Source organism: Tachysurus fulvidraco, chromosome 2, assembly GCF_022655615.1.
Source record: "Tachysurus fulvidraco isolate hzauxx_2018 chromosome 2, HZAU_PFXX_2.0, whole genome shotgun sequence".
NCBI lineage: Eukaryota > Metazoa > Chordata > Actinopteri > Siluriformes > Bagridae > Tachysurus > Tachysurus fulvidraco.
Genome location: NC_062519.1, coordinates 1,475,357 through 1,487,758, shown reverse-complemented (window position 1 = coordinate 1,487,758; position 12,402 = coordinate 1,475,357). Strand labels below are relative to the sequence as shown.

The 12,402-nt window shown below is 41.2% G+C and overlaps 1 protein-coding gene across 1 annotated transcript in view; it reads left to right on the top strand.

The window, feature by feature from the left end:
- LOC113657222 (origin recognition complex subunit 6-like) overlaps positions 1–6,290 on the top strand; it is a 9,646-nt gene extending 3,356 nt beyond the window's left edge. Inside the window, 5 exon segments of the mRNA XM_047810484.1 lie at positions 3,765–3,928; positions 4,067–4,158; positions 4,301–4,408; positions 4,804–4,890; positions 5,419–6,290. Coding sequence (XP_047666440.1) covers positions 3,765–3,928; positions 4,067–4,158; positions 4,301–4,408; positions 4,804–4,890; positions 5,419–5,561 — 594 coding nt within the window. The 3' untranslated portion in view covers positions 5,562–6,290.
- The last annotated feature ends 6,112 nt before the right edge of the window (positions 6,291–12,402 follow it).

Genomic DNA, 12,402 nt, shown 5'->3' with positions numbered 1-12,402 from the left:
GACTCAGACAGAGGGCAATCCAATGTGAGAAGGCTTAAACTTACCGAGGAGCAAGAGGATTTTGTATCTAAGCTCTCCCCGGAGATCACAGAAAAATTCAAGAAAGCATTCACCAATATCGCTGCAAAGAAGAACTGTGTTGCGAAGAATCAGCTTGGAGTGATTGAGTCAGTAGGAGAATTGCCAGTTATTCTAATGCTGCTTGAGGTAACTGCAAATGCAACAAAAAGTTGGAACCCTTATTGACTTGGCATCAGATACAAACATCACCCACAGCTGCCAGGAGATTAAATCTTCGAAGTGAAAACATCACTTTAGTTGTCCATGGAGTTGGAGGAATGGCCATGAAGGTTAAAACCAGAAGATATCTCCTCAAAGTGAGAGTCAGGACACCTATAGGTACGGTAAAAGCTCATGAGCTTGTCTGCTATGGTTGGAATGAAATTGCCAACATCCAGTGTTATTAAGCCTGAGCAACTCAAGAAGTTCTTCCCAGAAGTCAACCTAGGAGATCTGAAGAGACCGCTGAGCATTGATAAGCCACCGCGAAGGAAGACTTGCTCCACAGCAGTTGAAGGTGATTGGAGACCTTGTCTTGTGGGAAGGCCCGTTAGGGAAGACGGTTGGTGGAGCACATCCAGATCTGTTTGAAGAAGTGCTAGATCCATGAGAGCAACCGCTGTCAAGTATGAAGAGTTAACTAAGAATAAAGAGTTCATAGCTGAAACCAAAGGCACAGTTGCTTAGAGTTCTTGTACTGGTGGAAATGGGACAGCATTGGAGCAGCTTGCGAACCAAAGTGTGGAGGATGCCGGAGCGGCAACTGTCAACCAGGAGGGAAGGAAATGTCCCTAAGTGAGGAAAGAGAGCTGTAAATCATAAGGAAAGGCCTCACCTACATCAAAGCAGATGCTCACAGTGATGAACCTCACTGGGATACAAAATACCCCTGGATTCAAGATCCAAGTTCCCTTCCAAACAACAGGAGTGGGGCTGAATCCACCTTCTTGAGAACAGAAAGACAACTCACAAAAGAGGTAGAGTGGAAAATGGCATACACAGCTCAAGTCCATGAGATGGTGGAGAGAAGAGCAGCAAAGAAACTCGCCAAAGAGATCATTGCCAGCTGGAAGGGACCAAGTATGTCGGCCACTTGGTGGCACCAAACCTGCACACTCTCAACACCTGTGCGACTGGTATGGAATAGCAGCCAGAAGTTTAAAGGAGTCAGCATGAATGATGATCTGATGTCCTCAATCCCATCTGAGCAGTACTACTCAGGTTCAGGAGAGGCATAGATGCTGCCCTTGGCGACATCAAGATGTATAATTCTGTTTGGCTAGAAGACCTGGAGATGCACCTCCACAGATTTCTCTGGAGAGACACTGAGGAAGGAGAGATTGAATAGTATGCTATCACAAGAGTCAACATTGAACATCAATGAGAACATCAACATCAAATTAGTTGAGGAGATGCTGAAGGCAGGTGGGTTCTTCCTCAAGCCCTTGGTCCAGTCATGCCAAAGTGGGAGGCAGGAGATAGTACCAGGAGAACAAGGAGCGGAGTCAAACACAGTATTCATTCTCCCAAACCAAATGAGGGAAGGAGACAACAAAGCCCTTGGAGTCGGATACTTTGTTGAAGAGGATAAATTGTACCTCATGACTTCAATCAATTTCACAAAGAAAATGAGAGTTGGCCAAAATCTCCTTAATGAAGAGGTGAGAGGGGAAAACTCCAAATCCGCTGACGAGAAGAGAACTAATAAGCGAAGTAGCTAGCCTGTATGACCCAATAGGCCTCGTCACACCTGCCAAACAAAAGGGTGCCATTCTGGTCAGAAAGGCGTTTCAGGAAGCTGGAGGCAAAACTCTGACCCGAGACACTTGGGATAAACCTTTGTCAGAAAAGTGTAGAAGCCATCCAATTATTTGAAGGCTTATTAGAAGAAGCCATCCAATTATTTGAAGAATACACACGTCTTGGCCAAATTACCTTCCATAGAATTCTCACAAGAAGTGAAGTGACGAGCTATGGAGCCGTAGTATACTTCATATGGGAGACCAAGCAAGGCATCCAAATTAGATTGGTTGAGTCCAAAGCAAAGCTCACACCATTGGACCAAAAGGGAGAACCAGTGAAAGCTGAAATCTGCGGTGCGGTTTATGCAGCACGACTTAAAGTATGTCGAAAAGCACAGTCGAATGGAAACTGAACGATGGCTCCATCTGCTGGACAGTCAAACTGTGCTGGAAGTGATCCAGAGAGACAGTTATGGATATCAAACTTTCTTTGCAAACAGAGTTGGAGAGATCCAAAAATCCACATCCGTTGAAGACTGGTGGTGGATCCCAGGAAGCCTGAACGTTGCAGACATCATAACAAGAGGAGCAGCTCCTAAAGACCTATAGAAGAGTGGCCACATAAGTCAGCCAAAGAAGTCGCTGCATATGCCAAGGAAGGCCTAGATAAACTTCAAAGAAAATCTTTCTCGGCAGCACTGATCAGGAAGTACATCACCCTTGTTTCTCTTGTTGCGCTCTGAAGTGGGAGTTCAGAAGAAGGAAAGTCAGTGTTGTACAGCAAAATGGGTAACAAAACTGATTGATATAAAGAAATTCAGCAGTTTCACCAAGCTAATCCGAGTCATTGCCTGGGTTTGGAGAGCTGCAGTGAGATGGAAAGAGATGTTGATCAAGAATACAAAAGTGGGAGAAAATTCTTTCAACAAACAGAGGCAAACAAGTTGTACTCACTGCCTGGGAGTGTGAAGATGCACTAAGAGACCTGTTCTTAGCAGCTCAAGAAGGTCGAACCTTTCTAAACAACACTCTCAACAGACTCTCTGTTTACAGAGATGAAGAAACTGGGCTCTTAGTTTGTGGAGGAAGGTTCCAGATCTTTGATGAGGACAAGACTGCTGTCCCAATTCTACCATATGAGGCATGGATATCCACTCTCCTAGCTCAAGAGTCCCACAGTGCAAACCATGAAGAAATAACCGGTACACTTCTCCAGATAGAGAGAAAGTCAAGCTCAAGGTGTGGGGAATTATCTTCTGCTGCATGGCATCTAGAGCTATACACGCAGATGTTGCCAGTGACCAGTCAACTGAAGGCTTCCTACTGGCCTACCAAAGATTCACAGCACTGAGAGGGCATCCAAAGAAACTGTGGTCAGACCCTGGAAAAAACTTTGTGGTCGCTAGACCTGTCCTCAAAGAGCTCTACCTTTTCTTGGATCAACAGAGTAAATCTGAGCTTGAAAATGAAGCTTCCAAGCATGGAACAGAATGGAGCTGGAAAATCCACCCAGCAGACTCCCCTCACCGGAATGGAGCTGCAGAAGCAGCTGTTTGTACTGTGAAGAGGGCCTTGCACAATGTAGGAGGAGGGGGACTTTTCACATGGAGTGAGTTTCAAACATTCCTTTACATGGCTGCTAACCTCGCCAATGAGAGACCCATAGATGCCAGGACTCAAAGCCGGGAGGACTACATAGAAATTCATACATGTGTTTGCATTGTGTGTGTGTATTTGTGTTAACTCACTATAGCTCAGTGTATGCAGGATGTGCTGTTTACTACAGGAGCTTTTTTCCTCCATGTTGAAGTCTGAACGGAGAATCACTCCTGTCTCGACCCATAAGCATGCTAGGGTTCACACGAGCTTCCTTTCAGCTCCAGATTTTAACCAAGCCTTCATTTCTTCCATGTCTGTGACATCCATTTTAGTTTTCTTTTATATGGTTGTGTGTCTGAGCAGGAGTATGTCGTCAAGCTGTCCGGATTGAACAAGAAAGCGTATCAGGGCAGCCTGAAGGCCATGGAGTGCATGCTGGGGCTGCAGAGCAGTCTGGGGCTCAGGGGTCTGGCTGTGCAGTACGGCTGCATGTAGGCGGTGAAGGCAGCGGCTCAGATCCTTCAACGGTAATCAGAATAATCATTTAACCTGCTTCTCTGTAATATTCATCAAATCTGAATATGTTCTGAGACTCGCTGTGAGGATTGTGCAGTAATGAGGATTAACGAATACTACTACTGCTTCTGTGTGTCCTCATGTTTTAGGTACGAGGACAGTTTACCTGCAGCTCAGCAACAAGACCTCGATCTGTCCAAATCCCTGTTCACTACAGCTACTCTGTTCACTGCCTGCAAGTCAGTACTGCACAACACACTGCTCCTGTTCTCCCTTAGGTCCTCTCACTCCATGTAATAAGCTCTAGAGTAGAGCAATGTGCCAACAAATGGTTAAAAAGTGCAGTGTAATTGGTGGTATAGCTTTATTTCAGGCTTTAACGCGCATGAAAATCAGAGTGGAAAAGAAGCTGGCGTCGTCCTCCGGCACCAAGAAGGCCGTGTTCGACAGGCTGTGTGTTCAGCTTCTGAAGTTCGGCCAAGAGATTTGCAGTGAGTTGCTGTTTTCTTTTTTTTTTTAATAAATCAGTCGGCCTGTCGGATGTGTGCAAAACATCTGAAATAAATATAAATAAATAAACTTTTACGTGTTGCCATCATCGGAGATGCGTCATCAGACATCCTCGACTTTTATGAACTGTTGGAATTTATTTTTGAATTTGTTGATTTAAAGAGATTTATTTATTTATTTTTTATTTCTTTTAAATGATGAAATGATGCCACAGACTTTTTTTTTTTTTGTTCTGTTTAAAGCCACAACTGAGATTCAGGGGGGACAACATCATTTATACTAGTCTATTTTTTTCACTCTGTCTCTTTCTTACTGTTTCTCTTTTGTGTCTCGCTCTCGCTCCTTGTGTCTCGCTCTCTGTCTATCTCTGTCTCAGGTGACACATCTTCCATGAAGGGAAAGATCAAATCAACACAGAAGAGACAGAAGACTCTGACAGAGACACTGCAGGAAGCAGAAGAGGGTGATAAATAATAAATGACAGTCTGGCTCTTTCTTATCCGACCCTGCGTTAGAGGAATGTTTCAGTAATACTTCATTGGGCTCGTATTAGTGTCCGTACTTCACGATCTCTGTGTCTCATGATCTCTTTCATTAAACAAAGCAGGTGAAGGTGTTTTGTCTTGTTATTTAATATAGAAAAAGCTTTGACCAAAATTTTATTAGTCATTTCTCCTCTTTCTTCATGATCACTTGTCAATTCTTAGCCTCACTCACTCACTCACCTATTCACTCTATTCACCTATTCTCTCTCTCTCTCTCATGCACATGTGGGTTTCTTTTTAGTTAAGGGGAAATAAGTCAGAAATCTGGATATGAAGAAACATTCACCATTATAGTTTGAGAGGCTTTATACAATTGGAATAAATGATTCCTTACTGAAAATTTAACAAAACTCCCTCCCTCCCCCTCTCTCTCCCCTTCATTTTCTTTCTCTCTCCCTCCACATGTCTCGCTCTCCTCTCTCCACATCTCTCTCTCTCTGTGTCAGATGATGGCTTGCCAACATCTAAGCAACAGCGGGAACTGGCACTGAGGGAAGACGAGTATGAGGAAGAAACGAAACAAAATTATGAGGAGTGGAAAAGAAAAATCCTGGAAAATGCTCTCAAAGCTAAGAGCGACAGAATGTGATGGCTACACCTGCTGATTTATTTTATTATTTGTCATGTTTTTAGTTTTCTTCTTTAACATTGCTCTCTTCTTTTTTGAATTTATTTATCTTTTTTATGATCGTGTGTGTGTACAGATATTCCCTTTCCTGTATTATTTCACTTGATTGCCTTGACAGACATGTTTAGAGCACGATGATGTGAATGAGGAGTGAAGCCGAGTGCTGGTTTATATTCAGCTGCTTTCGTGTGGTTTGATGATGCTCATTGTTCGTGTGTAGTTTCGGGTGCTTTTTAATCGACCCCCTCGTTATCTGTGACTCGATCACATCAAGTGTCTCGGGCAGTGTGAAGAAGCGCGTGTTAGTGCTTGTATTCATAGGTACACTGTTTTACATGGGGGGTGTGGGTATGTCCAACACAATCTGTACTACTGTTTTAATAAAACTAATTGATCAAAAGGTGAAGCCGATCTGAGTGTGAAGAAGAAAGGAATGTCCGTCTTCCCCTCCTCGGTCCTGTACATCTGTAAGAATCACGACGTGCTCATGGATCTGCTCTGCTGGAACCTCTTGAGCCGGTTGGCCGCCGTCACCGCGTATAAGTGCTTCTGTAAGAAGGATTGATGAGGAGGTGACACACATGCAGCAGATTTTGACATACGGCGTATGTACGGTGACCCATACTCAGAATTTGTTCTCTGCATTTAACCCATCCAAAGTGCACACACACACACCGTGAACACACACCCGGAGCAGTGGGCAGCCATTTATGCTGCGGGGGTTCAGTGCCTTGCTCAAGGGTACCTCAGTCGTGGTATTTCCAGCCTGAGACTCGAACCCACAACTTTAGGGTTAGGAGACAAACTCTCTAACCATTAGGCCATGACTTATTTTATTTATAAGCGAGAATTATTACCCAGAAACCCTGGAGTCACAGAATGAGATGTGGAGCTTTGACACTTATTTTGTAGCTCTTTGACCTTAAACTTGATTTATGGAGCATTTCAGATGAATTAAAGATTATTATTGTTATTATTAATAATCTGATCTTACCCCAGGCACCTTAATCAGACTGGAAACGATTTGACTGAATTTATTCAACTGAAACACTAACAGACTTTAATAACCCCTTTACCACTGCGACTCTCAATCTGCCAGTGGAATGGAAATGGACTTCTGCTCGCATACTGATAGACTGCAAAAATCTGCAATAAACAAGCGGTCGCAAAAAGGCAGGGAAAGGGGTGCCAATACTTTTAAGCCATTAGGGACACAGAGCATATAGAAGAGCAGATAATCTTCCTGTAATAATCTGGTGAGATTGGACAATGTTAGCTGTCAGCGTGTGTGTGTGTATGAGTGATTTTTTTTTGTTAAGAAAGACCGACCCGAGACAAACCCGAAAAAATTAGACCCGAGTCCGACACGACCTGTTGCCAATTTTTTTTAACCCGACTGGACCCGAATCTTACGTAACTCTACACTAAAGTAACCGCTACAGAGTGGGTTCAAACTTGATTGACAGGTCTGTTTTAACGAAAATTACCTTACCACCAGCCACACGATGTCGCAAGCGGTCTTGGCAAACAGAGGAGAGGTTGGAAAAGGATTCGAGTCGAGGCACACACACGAGATACAGTAGTTCGGGTCTTCTCGGGTCCGTTCGGTAAAAACACATTCATTTTAAATTACCCGAGACCCGATGCCGCTATTATTATACCGACCCGTGTCCGAGGTACACGTGAAACTTTTAGACCCGAACCCGCTCGGCTCTCGGGTCGGACTTCGGGTTTTCGGATCTAAGTGGACCTGTGAAGACCTCTAATTTCAACTCCAGAGACCTAGGGTTGCCAATTGTTACAAAACCACACATTTTTAAGTGAAAATATGTTAATTTTTGGTTAAATCTTTTTGCAGAATGTTCTTTTTACGTACCAATGATAGGAAACTGTAACTCCAGGCTTGTAGATTTCGATTGATCATCGCTCTGTGGTTTCTTTCTTTCTTTCTACATTCTATATTTAATTAAATGTTTAATAAAAATTTAACATCATCTTCCTCATTCATTTCATTTCCTTTTTCTATAATTTCTCTATTCTTAAAATAATTTTTTTCTGTATGTAGAATCCATACACGTTGTCCCCTTTCTACATTATTCCAATCTTAAAAAATAAAAACTTATGATACTCAAACTGGTTTCTATGTATTTGATTTTGTCTATAAAGTTTTCTACACTTCTTGTACATAAAATAAATACAATCTTTGTCCTGCAAGTTCTTCACTATATTCCTTCTTTTCTTCCTGTTTCTCTCTCCACACGTCTATCACGTTGTTTTCACTCATTGGATCCTTTAGTTCTTTACTCTCTGTATCTGAATTAAAAACCATCCCATCTGCCATATAGAGTTTTACTGAAAACACTGTTAAAGCCCTCCACCATTATTATTTCTTTATACTTCTTAAATTACTTCTTAAAGGATTAAATAATTCTTTCTTTTCTTTTTCATCTGTTGGGTCATGTACATTTACTAAAACCAAATTTCTGCCCTCATAATTTATTTCTACATTTCATATCATATTACATATATATCATACATTTCCATTTGTTATCTTTATAGAACAGTTTTACTCATTACAAAAATATTCTCCCTCATCAGTAAAGCCTCTCCTCTCCCCCACCTCACATCTCCATTATTATACAAAATCCCTTTCAGGATCTGACCCGGACTTTGGCCATGTGCCTTTTGTTTACGTTCTGTGTCACGTGTCTGCCCCGCCCTTGTCTGTTCCTTCCCGCCTCTGCACACCTGTCCCTTATGCATCTCATTTCTCATCCATTACATTTTCTCCAGTTTGTTTCTTGCAGTTCAATGATGTCCTCTCTTTTGTATATTTGTCTTTCACCTGAAAGAAAAAGCATAAACCCTTTAAAAACAATAGTCACTGTCCTCTCCTTCCAGCCCCTTTATGACCTCGTCCTATTGCCACCATCCTTTCCTTTGCATTTTCCACATTTAGTTTTACCTTTAATGATCTTCTTCTTACATGTCCTCTTTCCATTTCTCCTGTCTGTTCGTTCTGCTCTATACTTTCTTCATTTTCTCTCTCACTCCTCTCTGTTACTTGTTCCTTACTCACCTTTTTTGTTTGAGTCACTTATTCAGTTTCAGTTCCTTTGTCTACTTGTTCTTCATCCTTGTATTGCCTGTCCACCTGTTCTTCCCCTCCATCCTGTATTAAATTTGTTTAATAAAATGAGAAGTTTCTTGCCATTCCAGGCATTTGACAGCATTGTCAAATGCAAAATGTCCCCTTTCCTCACACTTATAGCACTTAAATTCTGGGCACTCTTTCATCATATGTCCTGGGCTCATACACGACCTACAGGTCTTCACCTGATGACTGTTTTACCCTAAAATACTGCAGCACTTCAGCTGTTTTCAGCTTTGTGCTATAAGGGAGTGTTTACGAATCTCGTTCTGTCTTCTATGTCTGTACCTCGATAACTACATCTTTTGATTTAGATATGGAAGAAACCCCTCATCTTTCCAATCTGTCTAGTATTTCTTTGTCCTCAGGGTAGACCAGCAAGTGCATGAAGGAGATGATGTGATCTCTATTTTGCAGCTTCCTTGTTTCACAGTTCCCTCCCATTATTGTCCGTTCATCAACCAAATCATTACACAATTGTTCCTGTTCCAATTTCAACTCATATTCTCTTCCTTGTCAGTTTCTTACAGCCAAAACCTTTCCGCTCCCAATTTTTTCTGAAATAGTTTGATTACATGCTCAGATCTCACGTCACATTTCTCCCCTTTTATAATCACTGTTGTCTCCTTTAGGTATTTTCTTTTTGCAAATATTTTCCTTAAATCTTGCTCCCTTCCGTGTCCAGCTTTTTGTCGATTTTCCAGTCCAGAGTCATAAACAATTTTAGTCTTTACAGTAAATTCTAAGTTACCACCAGATAATCAGACCATTTAAAAAAAAAAGTAAATAAAAAATCAACCATCCTTTAGACAGCTTTATGCTGCTGTTAGGTGGTTTCACACAAAAAAGGGACTCCACAAACTAAACAAAAATGAAATAAAACAAAGTAAGGGAGAGCTTCTCTCTTCCAACTACGATATGAACTGAGATGTTTTTATTAATGCTGGTCTCTTTTAACTCTAATAACAACCCAATGCTGTTAAACAGTAATGTAAAATAAACTCTGAGCTGCCTCTAAACATGGAATGTGCTATAAATCTGGTAAAGGAAAACAAAATCAATAGAGGATAAACTGTATCATTAAAATAATTATAATTAAGTCCAAAGTGTACAAACACAAACTGTAGTAAAGCAAAACAAACATTCACTAGATTGTTTTTTTTGTGATTTTCTATTTTTTTTTTTAAATATATAAGGAAAAATGAATGAAAGCAGATCTTAAGAAATTTAGACCGATCACAATGCTTAAACACAAATTTTAAAATTTTGGCTAAGGTTTTATCAAATAGACTCAAAAATATATTAAAGAAAATCATAACTACCACGCAGGTGTATGCGGTGTGGTATGTCTTGAGTGGAACATCATTGCTCTTGGTAATATAAAAAAGAATCAAACAGATTGTTTAGAATTTTTTATGGGGTACTGGAAGAGCAAAAATAGCATACGATACATTAATAGGAAGGAGGGAAGAAGGAGGACTACGACTTTTAGACCCTTTAATAAAAATGAAAAGCTTAAGAATCAAAATGGTGAAGAGTTTCCTAGATAAAGAAAACACAGCAATGTGGAAGGAAGTGATGATGTTTTCAGGGGCATCGGAAGCAAATAAAATGTGTGTGGGTCAAATTTCACTGAAATAGATCAGTGTTACTGTTTCCCAAATGTTTTTGTCACGACACAGTTTTTATTTATAAAACATCCCACGGCAGACGGCAAACCACTAAGCTTTAAAATTAATTGCACAAACATGCTTCACTGCTTCAGATTGCGTATAAAAAGTGGACATAATCCTACATTAAAATGACATTTAATGTGAAATTAGAGCTTAAGTCAGGTAGGAAAAAGTTAGTTACACGCTGTTGCTGCTGATAAAACAACAAATTTAGGCTACATACAGTATCATTGCTGTCGGGCAGAAACCTCGAATTTTTTAAATAATTATTGTATCTGTCATCAAAATGTATGGCTTTATATATGGTCAGACAAGTGCGTCATTATATTAACATTTTATGTAAACAGCTGCATCTGAGGCAATAAGTGCATCGCATTACTTTTTCTTCAACTTACAGGATATAAAGTTTATTGTAATCGCTCAGTTTTTGTTGTTGTTGAATACTTGTGGAAAATATGTCATGATTTAAAAGGTAAAACACAGCAAATATCTGACAAATACTCTTTAAATAAGAAAAAACATTAGCCTTTATAGACAGTGTTTTCTGAGTAAAAACACTGCAACGTTACTTATTCAAACATCGTTTCTTTACTTAACCTACATTTGCATTGCAACCAAACAGAGATCTATCTCCAAACTGCATGCAACATTTTATTCCGATAGAGGCGGGGCAGAGTTATGAGGTTTGACTGACAGTTTGAGGAGCCAATGTAGTTCCAAGGTTTAGTCATAATCTCTCTTAAACACTTTTCATTGCTTAAATGTTTGTAAAAACCCACCTTTAGAGGTAAAGGATTCAGGATACGGATGACCGCATTGATTTTTAAAAAATAAAACAAAACAAAAATGACTAAATATACTGTACAAAGATACAACGTTTCTGTCTGACAGCAAGAACATATTCACTTTTTTGTAGAATTTAATTAATTTATTTTTTTGCATTTAATATAGAATTTATTAATATAGAATTGTTCAGAAGCCATGGATGAACCAGGAGGTCCGTCTCCTGCTCAAAGCACGCAATAACGCCTTCAGGTCTGGAGACCGGGGGGGCCTACAGCATCGCCAGAACCGATTTGAGGGGGGGAATCTGCAAAGCTATACATGCTTACAAACAGCAGATTGAGGAGCACTTCAACTCTGCTGACCCCCCAACGCATGTGGCAAGGAATACAGGCTATCACTGACAGTAAACCACCCAATGCAACACCTGCAACCAGTTCTGTCTCACTCCCCAACCTCTTCTACGCTCGCTTTGAAAAGGGGAACATGGAGCCCTTGCTCAAAACAGAGCCACTTACACTCTCCACCTCTGAAGTTTATGCCACCCTGGGAAGGGTCAATGCAAGGAAAGCAGCTGGCCCTGATGGCATCCCTGGTTGTGTACTCAGAGCATGCGCAGAGCAACTGGCTGAGGTCTTCATGGACATCTTTAATCTGTCCTTTGCCCAGGCGATCGTCCCCACCTGCTTCAAGTCTGCTACCATCGTGCCGGTGCCAAAGCACTCCACTGCAACAGAAATGGCTGACTTTCATCCCGTTGCACTCACACCTGTCATCGTTAAGTGCTACGAAAGACTGGTCCTCACCCACATTAAAGCCTGTCTGCCACCCAGCCTGTACCCTTACCAATTTGCCTATTGCCCAAATAGATCAACTGAGGACGCCATTTCCACTGTACTTTATTCTGCCCTGACTCACTTGGATAACCCTGACACCTATGCCAGGATGCTGTTTGTTGATTTCAGCTCAGCTTTTAATACAGTTAGCCCTTCCAATCTAACCCTGAAGCTGGAACAACTTGGCATCAACACACAACTCTGCAACTGGACTCTGGACTTCCTTACGAACAGATCACAGTCTGTTTGCCTGAACACTGTCACCTCCTCCAGTCTCACCATCAGCACTGGGGTCCCCCAGGGATGTGTATTGTCTCCACTACTATACTCCCTTTTCACCCATGACTGCATACCTGTCC